At 42.1% G+C, this 15,943-nt stretch overlaps 2 protein-coding genes and 1 pseudogene across 3 annotated transcripts; all 3 read right to left on the bottom strand.

Annotated features, from left to right (window-relative positions):
• Nucleotides 1-86: 86 nt before the first annotated feature.
• LOC115733427 (ATP-dependent zinc metalloprotease FTSH 2, chloroplastic) lies at nucleotides 87-4,237 on the bottom strand. Of its 2 annotated transcripts, XM_030664085.2 has the most exons (5): nucleotides 4,073-4,237; nucleotides 1,923-3,115; nucleotides 1,542-1,855; nucleotides 1,108-1,348; nucleotides 87-747 (listed from the first exon to the last, which is right to left on the bottom strand). In XM_030664085.2, the coding sequence occupies exons 2-5, from the start codon at nucleotides 3,102-3,104 to the stop codon at nucleotides 409-411; spliced, it is 2,076 nt and encodes a 691-aa protein (XP_030519945.1). In that variant the 5' UTR covers nucleotides 3,105-3,115; nucleotides 4,073-4,237; the 3' UTR covers nucleotides 87-408. The 2 variants fall into 2 exon arrangements, with proteins under 2 accessions (XP_030519945.1, XP_048127017.1); XM_048271060.1 differs by lacking the exon at nucleotides 4,073-4,237 and having other exon boundaries at nucleotides 1,923-3,138.
• A 1,790-nt stretch (nucleotides 4,238-6,027) lies between these two features.
• On the bottom strand, nucleotides 6,028-7,532 carry LOC115733434 (E3 ubiquitin-protein ligase RING1-like). The gene is made up of 3 exons (XM_030664091.2): nucleotides 7,268-7,532; nucleotides 7,033-7,103; nucleotides 6,028-6,834 (listed from the first exon to the last, which is right to left on the bottom strand). Exons 1-3 carry the CDS (start codon nucleotides 7,397-7,399, stop codon nucleotides 6,309-6,311), a joined length of 729 nt encoding a protein of 242 aa, XP_030519951.2. The 5' UTR covers nucleotides 7,400-7,532; the 3' UTR covers nucleotides 6,028-6,308.
• A 3,714-nt stretch (nucleotides 7,533-11,246) lies between these two features.
• Nucleotides 11,247-12,551, bottom strand: LOC115732283 (annotated as a pseudogene).
• Between the last annotated feature and the right edge of the window lie 3,392 nt (nucleotides 12,552-15,943).

Genomic DNA, 15,943 nt, shown 5'->3' with positions numbered 1-15,943 from the left:
AAGTAAAGAACCTCAGTGTAAGTAACTGTTCCTGCCTCGTTACTGAGGCATTGCCAAGAGAGACTCAAATCAACTTTCACAAGAGATGCGCAGCATCATTCAGACAGTTCACTGCATTTTTTCGAAACAGCTCCACCTAACCAGATGAGAAAAATACATGCCGTATACAGTGGTTCATGGAATCCTATTCCTATATCACATGTAAGCTGTTCATATCTGAAGCTAAAGTATACAGGTGTTCTTAACAGATAACAACAGCTCAGCGTATGAATCTTCTGTTGTCCGGGACAGCAGAATAGTGCAATTCTGGCTTAAGCGCCAAGGTCGCGCTCCATGCACTAATTAGTTGAAGATGTATGACCAAGTGTAGTTGAGGGATGCACAGGCTGGAGACTGACTTATGCTACTTTACACAGAGACAGGAGATGGAACTGAAGGAGGAACCCGGTTCTCAACAGGAATTTCGACAAACTCTGAGAGGATAGCACGGAACTCATCCCCGGACATTGTTTCTTTCTCGAGGAGGACTTCCACAATCTTGTCTATGGCCTCCCGGTTATTCCTTATGTGACTCAGAGCAATTTCATATGCACCATCTGAAAGTCTCTTCACGGCAGCATCAATGTCTTCTGCAAGCTTTTCTGACATTGAATTCCTGGCCATCATCCTCATGATGACATCACCACTCTGTGATGAGTCCATGAGTGACCATGGGCCAATTTCAGACATGCCGAATGTGGTCACCATCTGCATATGAATTAAATACCAGTTCAATGTCACTTTCAACTAACTGAGCATTTTAACTTTTAAGGGAGGGAAGAACTACCGATAAAGGTATCTTGAAGTTGTAGTTTGACAGTAATCAGAGCATGAAAACTTTGTGAAAATAACCTAAATGGAAGGTCCTCACAAGTAAGTGGGCATAGTCTTCTGCTTTAATGCGTAAGGGAATTTCGAGCAACTTATAATTTTACGGACTAAATTAGAAGGCCAGTCCCCTTGACCCTTCAGAAATTGTTATTTTATTAAAACTTCAAAGGAATAACTTGGATATTTATTGGCATTACAAAGAGAAGTGCAAATGAAATGGCGAGTTGCTCAAATCACCTGTTTTGCCAAGCCAGTGATTTGCTGCAAATCTCCCGCTGCACCTGTAGTAACCTCAGGCTCCCCAAATATCACTTCCTCAGCTGCTCTGCCACCCAATCCACCAACAATTCTTGCAAAGAGTTGCTGCTTAGAGATCAAGGTAGGGTCGTCAGAAGGAATGAACCAGGTAAGACCTCGGGCCTGACCCCGTGGTACGAGGGTGACCTTTTGAACTGCATCATGCCCTGGGGTCAAAGTACTGAAAAGAAAGAGAGAGCAAAGATGTTAGCCAAACGGGCTGAAAAACAATATTTCAGCAATCTACACAAACGAAAATCAGATGCGCACTGAAATATTCAATATCACGAACAGGAGATACTCATGCAAAAAATTTGCCCAACAAAAGATGGGAAGAATCAGAAAAAGGATTAGTTGCTGTCATTCTCACTCACCCGCAAATGGCATGACCAACTTCATGGTATGCCACCAAACTCTTACTCTTTCCATCTGTCATCACGGTTCCTTCCATTCCAGCAACAATCCTGTCAATTGAATCATCAATCTCCTTCGGAGAGATTGCTGTCTTCCCACGACGGCCAGCCAATATGGCAGCCTCATTCAAGAGGTTGGCAAGATCCGCTCCGCTAAATCCAGGAGTTCTCATAGCTATAACATCTAGGGATACGTCTGCATCAAACTTCTTATTGCTGCCATGCACCTTCAAAATTTCTGTTCTACCCCGGATATCAGGAACATCAACAGTTACCTACATCAATACTATAAGTAAGCATATGGACCACAAAACAAAATGGCTGAGAGTAAAACATACAAACCTGTCTGTCAAATCTTCCAGGCCTAAGCAACGCAGAGTCCAGAATGTCAGCACGGTTAGTTGCTGCAATTACAATGATACCCGTATTTCCTTCAAAACCATCCATTTCTGTCAACAGCTGATTAAGGGTCTGCTCCCTTTCGTCATTTCCTCCTCCAATTCCAGTTCCTCTCTGCCGCCCCACAGCATCAATTTCATCAACAAACACAATGCAGGGAGCATTCTCTTTGGCCTTCTTGAAAAGATCACGAACTCTGGAAGCCCCAACACCAACAAACATCTCAACGAACTCAGAACCTGAAATGGAGAAAAATGGAACACCTGCTTCACCAGCAATTGCCTTGGCAAGCAGCGTTTTTCCAGTTCCTGGAGGACCAACTAGAAGGACACCCTTAGGGATACGTGCCCCGACTGCAGTAAACCTCTCAGGTTTCTTTAGAAACTCCACCACTTCCATGAAGTCCTGCTTGGCCTCATCAACACCAGCAACATCATCAAATGTCACGCCAGTGTTAGGTTCCATCTGGAACTTGGCTTTGGATTGACCAAACGCGAGAGGAAAGCCAGGCCCACCAGGCCCGCCCATTCCTCCAGAAGAGCGTCTTGATAGAAGAAATAAACCACCAATCAGGATCAATGGGAAGGCCAGATTTCCTATCAAGTTAAATAGTAAAGAGCCTGAGTCCTCTTGAGCATTATGGGCTGCAAAATCAATGTTCTTCTCTCTGAACTTCTGAAGGAGCTCTTGGCTCAGTCCGGGGAGCTGCACACGGACTCGTTGGATCCTGTTACCCAACTCAGGAGAAACCGCCTCAACAATGGCTATGGTCCCATTTTCAAATAAATCTACCTTTTTCACCCTGTCCTTATCCAGATATTCCAAAAACCTGGAGTAAGACATTCTTGAAGAAGAAACACCTTGCTCATCAGCCAAAGCTTCCCTGCCACTCAAAAGTGCAGGTGCTGCTAGTCCCATATTTCCTAGCAACTTCAGAAACTTCCTCCTGCCTCCATGTTGCTGGTCCAGAGATGCTTTCACCAAAACAGCTTTGGCCTCCTTTCTCCATAATGGAAGGGAAGATGAAGGGAGAATGCACTGACCATAGAAGTCCTTGGTCAAATTTGATTTAGTACCGCTGGTGGTTGGACTGTTAGCCACAAGGCACGAGATTGATGAAGCCATGGGACTATATTCTGTTTGCATGAAATGAAAAATGTGAATAGACCAACCATAATGTGGTGAAAATTGAACAAAAGGTAGAATACTTAAGTTGGTGAGTACACCACATCCAGGAAGAACCTATCTCACAAGTATCCTAAATAAGATTTAACGTGATGTAAGCATCTCACTATTCGAAGTGCGATTTGCAATGAGGAGCTCAACATATGCATTCAGTGGTACAATCCCTAGGGAAACATAATCTACCGATACGAACCATAAAACTTACAAAGAAAATCAACTTATCTAAGATCACTCCCAGTTGCTCACCAATATTAAATCAGCTAGAATTGTGGTACTGGACGGGTTTTCCATAAAAAAATCAAGACTCATGCACAAGGTAAAAAGAGTGAATCTTGTCAAATGAGTCATCTTTCAGATTACCAGTGAATCCACAGGACTGATTTAAGTCCTAACTTAGCTGGAAATTAGCAGCTTAACGAAAAATTCTTTAATTCAATTCCGGCATCAAGCTTGCAGAACAACTTGCAAACTGAACAAAATCTCACGAAAATAAACAAGAGACGAAATTCAAAACTGAAGAAGAATCACGTTTCTTAATCGAAAAGAACCGAGGAAGAGAGAATTTTGAGCCTAATTCAGGTGTAGCTTATGATTGAAGAGGAAAAGCTCTATTAAGTACTTGAAAATCGTTTCTGCGTAATCCAAACCCAACTGAGAACTCGGAACGCTCAAAATTCGATCAATAGCTTGATGATAGTAAATAGCAAACGGCTAATTGCTTAAGTATATGCAACCATAGAAATTCATCACGCTCGTCCCGAACCAAAGTGAAACCGAAACGAACCGCGAGCTCAGCTCAGCTCAGCTCCTTCCGGCACTCGGCAATCATACACGGAAGTCGAAGTATCGCGAGCTATCGTTGCAATTCAGGATACGAATCGAAGCAGCACAGCGAGTAAAGAGCTTACCTCGAGCAGAGAGGATTCTGTGGTCGAGTGGAGGAATCAGAGACGATCTCTGCCGGTGCCGAGAAGAGAAGAGAAGAGAAGAAAAGAAAAGGAGGGAAGGGCGGTTTTCAGAGGGAGCGGATGTGGTTCGAGAACGGGATACGTGGCTCTTCCGCAGTGGCTTCTTCCTCTTCCTCGTCCGCTTGTTCCCAGATTTTTGTTTCATTTTGTCGATGATTCGCTTGTTCTAAGATGTTCTCTCTCTCTCTCTCTTTCTTTTTTTTTGGTTCTTCATTTTACCAATTTATTAATAAATCAGAATATTTTTGGTGCAATTTCCAGTAATATATGTGTTACACCTATGGACGTATTCCATCTCTACGTTAAAACACGACAATTTTTTATTTTCATCTAGATCGTTATCTCAGTTGTTGCATCCAATTTCAATTACTCGGATTGATCAAATTTGTGGTAAGCAGCTACGTAAATTGAATTCGATAGACCTAATAAAATTGCTTACTTATTTATTTATTTATTATGCTTTCTCTTGATTGAGGAATGGGAAAGTAAGATTTTATTTTATTTTTCTCTTCGTCCTTTGACTTTGTGAGGAAAATTGAAACTGCACTTGGGCCTCATGGTTCGAAGTTGGAACCTTGTTGCTTGGATGGCAATCGAAAGTGCACGGCTTACCATGCACGACTCGTGGAGCCTATATGGACACCGTATCATGTTCAACGCTCGATTTGTCTTTAGCTGCACAATTGGTGGAGACCGACATTTTCCTCGGAGGTGTTCATGGTGGTGGCAAGTACAAGTTTTTCGTTCTTCTTTTTTTTTTTTTTTTTTGGGGTCAGAGTGCAATGTACAATTTTTATTTTTTTTTTTATTTTTTGATCAGAGTGCAATTTACAAGTTTTTTTTTTTTTTGTCAATTCAAAAGGTTTCATTAGATGGGAGGGCTGACAGAACGTCTAACAACAATGACATCAAAGCAAAGCAAATCCCAAAGAGATTGGGGAGACTTAGTCAGCCAATTAAGAGGAAGATAATCTAAACGATGTGCTTTCCCAACCTAATCTATGCATGAATTAATTTCACGTGGATTATAGGCTATAGAAACCCACTGGAGATGTTGGGCTAATAATTCTTTGCAATCCACCAAGATATTGCGGATGAGCCTTGGAGTTTGGGCCGGATCCAATAAGGAAACCAATAAACTATTAACCACTGATAAGTTATCAAAGTAGAACGTTAGACGCAATTGCGGTTCATTCGTTCCAAACACAATTTTTTTTTATCAAACCTACTTCCTTTTTTTTATTATAAAAACCGGCGGTTTCGGGCGGTTCCAACAATTACAAACGGAGGCCCTTGAGGGCGGTTCTCGGAATACGTGGGCTCGACAAGGGGGGTTTTGGGGGGGTTTGGGCCACGGGTCCATTTGGCATCCTCTATATCAAAGATTAACTCAACTTTCATTTCGTGCAGATCACTTCCAAGAAGCACTTCTTCTGTCAGATCTACTTTCTCGCTCAAACCCCTTCAAGAATCGAAGGCCCTCTCTCATGGCTAGGGTTTCGGCTATGAGGGGTGTCTCTGCCTGAATTTTCACAACGAAACCGCCCACGAGGATGCGGTGCTCGTCCCTACAAACCCTTGCCACCGACTGCTTCGGATCTGCCTTCGCACCATGAGCCGTCGATGTTCAATTTACAAGTTGAAAGCTACATAAATGATCAATTGCTGCAGCATAAGTTCTGGTTAAAAATAAAATAACAGACGAGCACAACAGTTTAATCGATCTTGGAAAGCTACATCAGGACCGGTTGTCAAAGCAATTGTTCGTCGAAGAAATTTGCTCAACCGTTTAATAACACTCAGAAAATAAAGGCAGAACTATCTCGAATTTCAAGTTACAACTTTTTGGTGATTCCTTTTAAGAAGAAAAAACGCAACATTCATAAACAAGATGATGATGAAAGCATGAATCAAAATCTTATGGACAGACAAATACTTGGCCTACTACTACAAGCATCAAGCTCCTCGAATCAATCGTTAGCTCGAAATCATTTCCATCGCAATTCATTAACTCCATAACCAATAAATCCAAGCGAGGAAATAAAGGCGCCATTCGTGATACGGTGGCGGGGCCTCACGTATGTATACATAAGAAATATGCATAAGGGCTATGTCTTATGTCTGCATAAGTTCATATACATCAAATTAGTGTGCTAAGCTTTCTCCTCTATCTTTATTACCGGAACAACGTTTCGGGCACATAAAACACTGTCTCCCAGGATTGGATTGCTACCGGTGCAATTGGCGGTTGAGTTTGCCTCTTCTGTTCCAAGAGTGAAAATCGGCAGACTGGGCACTGGCGGTGACCCTGCAACCACGGCACGATGCAGTCCTCATGGAACATATGGTTGCAAGGAGTGACCATCACCTCTTGCTTAGGCTCAAAGTCGTCTAAGCATATCGCGCATCGCTTGCCATCGTCGTCGTCAGGGTACCTGTTCTGATCCCCAAGACCGTTCCTAGCATTTTCCCTATAGTATAAGCTCACTCTCCTAATGTAGCTCTTTGGCAGGGGGTTGTAAATCTCCTTCTTGAGCTTGCTTAAGACCTTCTTCTGCTCATCGCCCGTCAACATGGAGTCTTGCTCGGACAAGACCTGGGCGTTTGGTTGCCCAATAGATCTCGGTGGAGGCTCGACGATACTTCTAGGCCTCGCGTAGGCATTCTCGAGGAGCATTAAGGGCAAGCTGGGTGTCGTGAAGCTGCGTATGAAGCAACATTTCGAAATTGTGAGCAAATCACAGCTGAAGGATCACATGTCCCTGATGCTCAACAGACGACGGCAAAGAAAATATGATCAAATTGTATTGGGAAATGTAAGTTGTCATCATAATCATGATAATCACTTCCAAGATACCCAAGCTAAGATGATGATCCATGGATTCTCCTGGTGTGCTTACCCAGCTAAACTAGAAGGATTTGGCCGTGGCATCACTCTTTCTGGGTCAAACGACGGAGTCCGTGTTAGCCCCTGCATATTTCAGCACACACAGACTATGAGAAGCACGAACCTGAACTTGTTTCACTCATCGTCAAGCCTCTCTCGGGCATTTACTCAAACATTTGTTGTGTGGCTTTGAAACACCACATTCTACGCCCGTGAAGCCAGTATATCCCTCAGTTTATTTTACTTACTGGTGGAGTCGTTCGATACGAAACGGCCCGTGGGAGCACAGCCGGACTCGGAAGAGCATCGTCGAAGAAGTAGTCCCATGGAGACCACTCTTGGTCCGGCGCTGGAGGGAAATTACTTGCTCTGCCACTCATGGTGTCTGCCAACCGTCGTGAACGGCTGACTCCGATGATCCTTTGGTCGCTCACTTCACATTTGCGTTGCGTGAAATTTTATAGCTTTTTTTGCGTTCGAAGCCGTATCTGAATGCGAAGGATATAAGCTCGAGGGAATAAGTACGTAGTATTTGCTTTTGCCATTGTCAACTTTATGTCTGGGTCTGGTTCAAAAGAGCGAAGTGATTCTGTTTGCCTCCGCCATTTTGATGCTCTGCTTTTTTTTTTTTCTTCCTCTGGTGTAGCTAGTGCTCTGAAGATAAAGAAGATGCAGCCAATATGAAGGAAAGAATCTGTCCTGGTCTTTTCTGGGGGAAAAGGTTAAAGAGCAGGAGGAAGAATCGGATTCAATCTCTGGCCAGCCATGTCGCACGTCAACTCTCGCGAGCTTGCGGCATAAGCTAGTGGCGTCAGCAACTTCGCCGACGCCGCGGCTTCTTCAGGAAACCCCTCCTTGGCTTGGCTGTAGATGGATGAAAGTAAGGCATTTTTCTCAACTCAAAAGGACTTCCCATCTCTGTGATGTCTTCACTTTGCTAGAGAAGATGATGAAAATGTCTCCTTTGTCACACGTGCTATGACTAGAGCGACAGTAGCATCTCCAGGTTCGACTGTGTGTATCCCTGATTGCTAAACCGTAAATTCCAAACTAGGACTGATTCTGTTCTTCACCGGATGGATCCCTTATTATGTTCTGAGCTTCAATCACTGAAAAGTTCGCAACTTTTCGGCTAGTGCTTTGCCCAAAATATACTCATTTCTCCTCAAGGTAATGAGTTTCCTTATCTCCACTTGGTTACTCCTGTCATCGTCTGCATAAGTATGATCTGAAGGCAGAAGCTCATATAACAACTCCCCTTAGTTAAAGATTGCTCAGTTTTTCTACCATGTCTGATGGGATCACCTGAGTAACAATGTGCTCCATACCGTGCCTTAATCTACGCCTTGTATGTTTTTCTAACGGTCTAGTAATGTAGATCCTGTTGTTGTAATTCATCCTCTGTAAGCTCAGGATACTCTTCATTCCTCTCTCCAACTGATAGCAAAATCATCTTCCCTCTGTAAAATTCCTTCCTTCGGCAAAACTTACATACACTGTTCTAGCCAAATTTACCTATTTGTCTTCTGGAATTGAAGTTATTAATGTGGTTCATCTCCGAAGTTGGTTGTTGTAGCAATTTTTACTGGCAACCCAATTTGTAAACAGTTTCACATCCGTCCCTGTCAGACTTCTTCTTACTCAAATTATGGTGTTCAAAATGCTAATGGGTACATCTGATGGGTCACACATCTTGATTTAGAGAGAGGATCTTTCTCTCTTTTAGAGGAACATTTTGCTTAATCGAGAATGTGTTAGCTTACTAGGGTTGGCATAGGAAAACTTGCAGTTTACGGGTAACAGCAAGGGGCTGACAGCCAAAGCCCATCGGCAAAGTAGGGGGAAGGTTCCAAACATCCTAGCCAAAGTCAGCCAAAGGCGAAAGCCCAAGGCACAAGGTGCGGCTTCAGCATTCTGGATGCAGAGTGGTTTAAAAAAACAAACAACCCGTTACAAGCAACCCATTTTACCCCGCAGTCTTAAAGCCCAAAAACGCCACCCCGCCCGCCTCCGTCCTCGCCACGCCCGCCCGCACGCATCCCTGTGCGCCCTCTCGGTCGTCCTCGCGGGGCAAAGACGGCGGGAAGAGAGGATCGCGATTGGGCCAAGGCGGCAGGACGGCAGCGGGACGAAGGTTTCAAAATCGCCAAGCATCGGACGCGGGTTCGGGCCCCTTAGGATTAGGTCAACGCGAACCCAAGCCCCCCCCCCTGAACCCTAATTTGCAAGATTTCGGATCAATCATAATCCCCTACCGTTCCTCATTTCGCCCGTGAGCGTCGAGTGAAGCTTTTGTGTGTGTGGTATTGGTGCGTGTTGATCGAAGCCAGATACGTGGGAGCATGGATCGGGATGGGCAGGGCGGTGTCGGAACAGCAGGAAATGGGACGCAAGCCCAGAAGATCTCGACAAGATGCCGAAAGGCCAGGCGCCAATGGTCCGCTACTTCGGTGTGTCTCCCTCTTTCTTGCACCCTTGCGTTTCTAGTGTGTGCTGTTGATTCATGCCCATAGTCTTGAGTTCATGACTAATTGGCGGTTCCGAAAATTCATCCAGATTAAAGCCAAATTTTCGATTCTGTCCTTACAGACCGGGCTTGCGCAACCTTTGTATTTAATCTTATTGTTCTGTTTGGCATCATGTAGCTACCCGTTGGCTTGTATGCTAAACGAGAAACCGGTCACGAGTCCAGTACGAGGCAAAAGCAAAAAGATTCTTCATCACAAATATCCAGCACATTATGCGAACAATTCCCAGTACTCAGAGTATGTGAGTTTCTTAATCAATTTAGTAGGCACATCGGGCTCCAATATAAGAGTTCCCAAACACCAACGGCTTGTTTTCGTCACGAGGTTTTTGGACAATTGGTGTTGGTCAGTTGCTGGTCACTTGTCAATTTGGTGGTCATTTGTTGGGTGAATGATTTTCTAGACAACCTTGGGAAAATAAGTGGTATGGTCGGTCCAACGTGAAAAGAATGGTCATGCTCACTTGATTAGTTTGCCAAGTTAATGTAGGCTTGTGGTCGTGTTCGACAAGTTAATAATTCCTATGGTCAAAATAGCTTGTCTTGTTGATTATTTGGGTGAAAATCGAACAATGTGCCCCACTTAATCACAGGAGAGTCAAGATAGCTTGTGTTCTTGTTTCAAGAGCTTGCGTCTTATTGAGCATGCCACTGTTTTAAGTAGGAAAGATTAAACTATCTTGGAATGTCTTGCTTTTTTTTTTTATTGTCAAATGACTTGTGAATGTCTTGTCGTCTCTTACTAGGCCCTCTTGCCGCTCCGGGATGGTACGATTTTGAATCGATATTGTTTCTTATCTTATTTGTCACCACCAGCTTTATCTTTTGATATTTTACTAGAAGATGTCAAGTTCATCAAAGGAAAAGGCGTTGGACCGCAAGATGTGGTTCTCGTATTGATAGCTTCCACGAATCGCCGCCTTTGTCTTCAGTCGTGGGGATGGTTGGTTCTTGCGATAGAGACAAATGGAGGATGTTTTCTTTGAAGATGTGAAAGTTTTGATCTTCTTTCTATAGACATGGTGGTGTCCTCGGTGTCTAGGGAAAGTTCATTTGTTAATATGTTGGGAGTCAATTTCATCTATCAATGAATGTAATTTGATGGAGCCGTGCTTTTTTTTTTTTTTATCAAGTTCTTGATTATATTCCTAAACTTCTTGCATGGAAAGGAGTTGAACGAGGAGGCAAACATGACAAAAATTACACTCTACCGTGGGTATATTTTTTTTTTGGTCAAAATTCTGAATATTCAGTTGACCGTGTTTTATGGGTTGAATTAATAGTTAAGGAAGTTTGTAATAATAAACTTATTTTTATCCTCATGATTCATGTGATCATATTCATTATAATGATCTTTGATATCATTGCACGCAAGTAGTCATATTTTGACTTTGTAACTTATAAATTTGTTAATATGTGCCTTTTAAGTTACTTTCAATGTGAAAATATAAAAATTGTTGTCATTATCTTTTTTCCTAATTTTAAATGAATTAAAGTTAGAAAAAATTAAATTGGCACATCAAAGGACTTTCTAAATGTAAGTGTACCAAACAACATTTTTCCCAAAGTTACATCTTAATGCACTTTTCAATTTAAGTTTACCAAACAGTATTTGCATTTCACCAAATTCCTTTAACCCAAAGATATTTGCATTTTCCCAAAGACTTTCCCCAAAAGTCTTTCCAAACGCAGCCTACATCTCTGAGTAATAAGATGCTGTCTTTGATATGAATGAGGCCTAGAAACACTTCAAACAGGACACAGTGCTGTGTGTCAACCTGCTTCTTTGTTTGGAAATAAGAAAAATCATATATCGTACGTAGTCATGAACAGAAAAAACCAGTATGGTGATTGACAAAAGGTATCTTACAAGAAAGGTTACCTTGATGTCCATGCTGTGTTTGGATCGCAAAGAGGAAGAGTGATGGAATTGAGCATTGCCTACTGCAATTTGATTTGTGACTTAGAATTTCATCAAAATTATTTGATAATAATATGACTACGAGACAAAAACTTGATATGGCAGAAACGCCAAAAGAAGTCACCCCATCTGAGCATCGGAGTTTATGTCTGAAGCTAGTTTTATTCACTGAGGACCGGATAATTGTGAGGACAATGGCCGAGTAGCATCATCAACACTATCATTGCCGTGACCAGAAGGAACTGAGAAGCTGTATCTCAAGCCATCTTCTATATCAGCTGAGCCCTCTAAGCATTTAACCACTTGTGACATGGGGGGCCTCTTGCTACTATCATCTTGCAAACACCATGCTGCGATTTTCATCATCTTGATAGCTTCTTGGCCGTGCAGTTGCATGTCACCGCTGGACTTATCAACAATGTCCAGTAGTCGTTCTTGTTCTGCTTTGCACTTGAAAAGGGTCAACATACGCACTTCATCACTCGGCAAAGAGCGATCCACATTTTTCCTCCCACCTAGGACTTCTAACATGACAATGGCAAAACTATACACGTCTACCTTTTCTGAGATAACAGAGCTTAACCACTCTGGAGCAAGGTAACCTAGTGTTCCTTGCATGGTCGTCATGACATGGCTTTGGTCCTTATCAATTAGCTTCGACAACCCAAAATCAGCAAGCTTCGCGTTGAAATGTTCATCTAAGAGTATATTTTGGGGTTTGTATGTCTAAGTGAATTATTTTTTGGTGGCATTCCTCATGGAGATAGGCTAGTCCTTTGGCAATGTCGAGGATAATCTTTCTCCTCACTTGCCAACAGGCGTCGAGACTCTTGATTATTATGGAAGATCCACTTATCAAGAGAACCATTGCCCATGTCCTCATATACCAAAAGCCGAAATGATTTTTCAGCATAAAATCCAACTAGTCTTACCTGATTAACATGATGGATAGTGCCAATGGTTCCGGCCTCGGCCGAGAATGACTTCTTTACTTGACCAAAACCAAACCATCAAGGCGCTTGACTGCAATCCTAGTGCTGCTGGGTAGAGTTCTGAGATACACCGAGCCAAATCCTCCTTCCCCAAGCTTGATGTTGAAATCTCCCATCATGGCCTTCAAGTCCTCATAAGAAAATCTGGCTATCTGAAACCTAGGTAAGTCTGGATCATCATCTTCGACTTCGCTTCTTCTCACGTTTCTATAAATATAAACCCCAAACACGCTTACCAAGAATATCAAAACTGCTCCAATAGTAGTCCCCCGGATTAACACACAGTTCGTCCCCTTCTCTTTCTTTGGACGAGTGATGATGGCATCAGTGTGTTTGAACTGTTGTTGACCTTGATAAATGCTACGGTGGAACAGTACCCGGAAGGGTCGTCCTCAGGGGAAAATGGCTCTGATAATAAATAGCAGTCTCCACCAGAGAAATCCGTTTCATTACGAAATAGTGCCATTGTGCATGAGCACCCCTTTCCTCAAACACTCTTCCTTGCAACTGTCTGCAGTGGTGTTTGATATGCCAGCACTAACATAATTGCTCGACAAAGCATAGTAGGTGATGTTCTCAACCGCAACGAAAGTGTCATTGCGTGAATCACAAGAGATCGGCGAGCTGGGATGGCAGCCGGAAAACTGATCCCCCTCGTCAATTTGCCTCATCTCGGTTGGACACAGACATTGAGGGCCACGTGAACAAATGCCATAATCACCACACACAAGTGGATAGTTGCAAGCTTCAATTCGATCCTCCAGAAGGTCCGTCGTCTTCCAAGAAGAGGATTGTTTATCATAATAGTAGCGATTCAGAGGCCCATTACCCCACAGCTGGATGAACTGAGCCGATGATGTTGGTTGAAAATCAAACTTGCCGAAGGTTCCATTCTTTTAAAGTGCTGCAACCTTTCCACTGTCGCTCTTCATTTTGCTTACATCGCCCATTGTGTAGTAAATTTGGGGAGAATAGGCTGCCCTTACAGATGCAACAAAACCTCTCCGATCATCGGCGGCGTACGTGTAGACCCGCCCTTTCCCATCCGTGGCCGTTAGCTTCATGCCGGGACGTAGCTCCTGTCCAGGAACAATACTGTCTGTAGGATGATCAAAAGACTGCCAAACGATGGCGTAATTTCTGTTCTAGAGCATGACATTTCGGACTTCAGTCAAGTTTAAGCCTACGACTGACTTGCCGGCGGTATTTGTGGACCACAACTTTTCTCCATGGTCTCCCAGTAAAACCAAATCGCCCTGCTGGGTGAGCCGGATTTGGGCAGTGTCCTTCGTGGGTGCCTTGGGAACCCACCAAACTGGATTAGGATCGATCTTACTCATGTCTCGTGTCTGCTGGAAAATATGCAGGCCAAAATAGCAGCCTCCGCCATCGTTGCACAGGAAGCCCAAAAAAGAAACTTGATCCTGAGCTTAGCCTGTAAAGCACGACCTTGATATTGACAATGCTCGTTGCACAGGAACCCAAAAAACAAACTTGATCCTGAGCTTAGCCTGTAAAGCATGACCTTGATATTGACAATGCCATAACCCATATCGATATAGGTGGTCAGAGTCAGGCGTTTTACTACAGATCTGCGAAAAGATGATGCGTTTCATAAATTTAAGAGGTCTCTTTCCTGTTGAAAGACTTTGCGAGTTTGGCATAAGTCCACTAAAATCGAACACGCACTTATATTAATCATAGGGGCATCAAGAGATTAGAGATGGTTTGAGTGATGAAACTTCTCCATTTACGTAATTAGGTCACGGCCGTGTTATCAAATCCTTTATGCGTATTTAGTACGAACTTATTCCGGATAAAAACGAAGGGTATAATCAGTTCTAACAAAAAATGAAGGCGCATCCCGTACATGTCAAAAAAAGACAATGCGTGGCACTATTGCGAGAACACACTTGATTATGATGAACTTTGTAAGCTTAATTTTGCTAGGCCCACAGCTTAAAAACCTACTTTCTTACAATTACGAGACCATAGGTGCGATAATTAACTTTAGGGGCGAGGTTTTTGGTTTAAGTCCAGGATGGTCCAATTGCGTCGAGGAAATGATACAAAGAAAAATTTCTTTGCTCACAAGAGAAAAATTATTTGAAAAAAAATATAAATAAATAGAAATAGAAAATGGTATGAACTTTTACTTTTAAATCCGTGAGAATCCCAGCGATATCATTGATGAAGTCGACCTTCTTAAAAGTAATGAGAACATATGTTAATACTTCGAGCCTTTGGATTGCCCTTTCTATGGCAAAGCACCACGGAAAGGCCACAACGCTCTCGGGTCTTTTCTCCTGATGCTCCACGTCGCGTGGTACAACGTCACCGTGTCATTGGTTGATTCATATGGTTTCCATCTTTTTATGAATTGGTCGACGAAGCATGACATCTAATTAAAAATATGTTACCCTAATCTCAAGGACAAATTGTAAAACAAATCCCTCAACGTATTGGAATGCGGCTTATTTAGTGTTAAATTTTTTAATTATGTCAATTTAATCATGAAACTTTTAATGATTTATCCATGTTGTCATTCTAGTTAATTTTGTTAGGAAATCGAACTCAAACTCGAGAATATATGCGCCAATTTCACGCCGCAATGAGAGGACGCTCCGAAGAAGGAGCATCAGACACAAGGTAAATTTCGTGGCGAGAGACACTTGATTTTATTATTTAGGCTCCCTTTATTTCACTAAAATTAACTTTCAAGAAAACGTTTTTCTAATTTTTCAATTTTTGATTTGCAAAAAATAAGCTAGTCAAGAAAAAAAAATTTTTCACCCATGAAAAAACTTCCTTCAAAAATCGAGAAAAATGATTTTCTCTTTTTGAAAAGAGGAAAATCTTTTCCTTATTTTTCATTCCTCCTCTCTTTCACATTTTCTTTCTTTTTACTTATTTTTCTACTTTCTTTTCATTTTTATTTAACCTTACAAATTTGTAATTTTTCTCTTTTTTTTTTTTAATATTTTTCTACTCACTTCTTCTTCGGCCGGTCGTTGGCCTTGAGTGAGGCCAAGCCTCGCCGGCGATCGACAAAAAACTGGAGTAGGAAAATAAAGAAAAAAAATTAAAAATTAGGTTTTAAAAAATGAAAAGATAAAGTAAAAAAAATTATTAAAATGAGTGTACGGAAGAAAATCATTTTTCATACCAAATGACAAAAAATATTTTCTAGTTCATTTTTAGATATTAGTCAAACGTCTGAAAATATTGTTATTTTCTTGAAAAATGACTTGCTAGAGAACAATTCCCAAAAATGTTACGTTTTTTGCGAAACAAACGAAGCCTAAAAACAGTGAATTTGGGCTTAATTTAGGTATAGAAAACACTCAAACGCATAAACTATCGTAACTCTAATCCTCAAGGAGGAAAGAGAAATCATGTTTCCATCCATAGGATCCCATTATTTATTGTTGGCTCTCGAATCACGTAAATTTGTCCATTTTTTTTTGTTCCTTATTTAATATTG

This window comes from Rhodamnia argentea, chromosome 10, assembly GCF_020921035.1.
Source record: "Rhodamnia argentea isolate NSW1041297 chromosome 10, ASM2092103v1, whole genome shotgun sequence".
NCBI lineage: Eukaryota > Viridiplantae > Streptophyta > Magnoliopsida > Myrtales > Myrtaceae > Rhodamnia > Rhodamnia argentea.
This window is presented reverse-complemented; position numbering and strand designations above follow the sequence as displayed.

Bases quoted from the DNA above. Each gene is read 5' to 3' on its own strand.
- LOC115733427 (XM_048271060.1), bottom strand. From the start codon at position 3,125: ATGCAAACAGAATATAGTCCCATGGCTTCATCAATCTCGTGCCTTGTG. The intron at 1,349-1,541 runs GTGAGTGAGAAT...CTTTCTTTTCAG, and splicing joins GTTGGTCATGCCATTTGCGG to TACTTTGACCCCAGGGCATG. The intron at 748-1,107 runs GTGATTTGAGCA...ATTCATATGCAG, and splicing joins TCACTGGCTTGGCAAAACAG to ATGGTGACCACATTCGGCAT.
- LOC115733434 (XM_030664091.2), bottom strand. From the start codon at position 7,399: ATGAGTGGCAGAGCAAGTAATTTCCCTCCAGCGCCGGACCAAGAGTGG. The intron at 7,104-7,267 runs GTAAGTAAAATA...TGAAATATGCAG, and splicing joins CGTATCGAACGACTCCACCA to GGGCTAACACGGACTCCGTC. The intron at 6,835-7,032 runs GTAAGCACACCA...CTTCATACGCAG, and splicing joins AATCCTTCTAGTTTAGCTGG to CTTCACGACACCCAGCTTGC.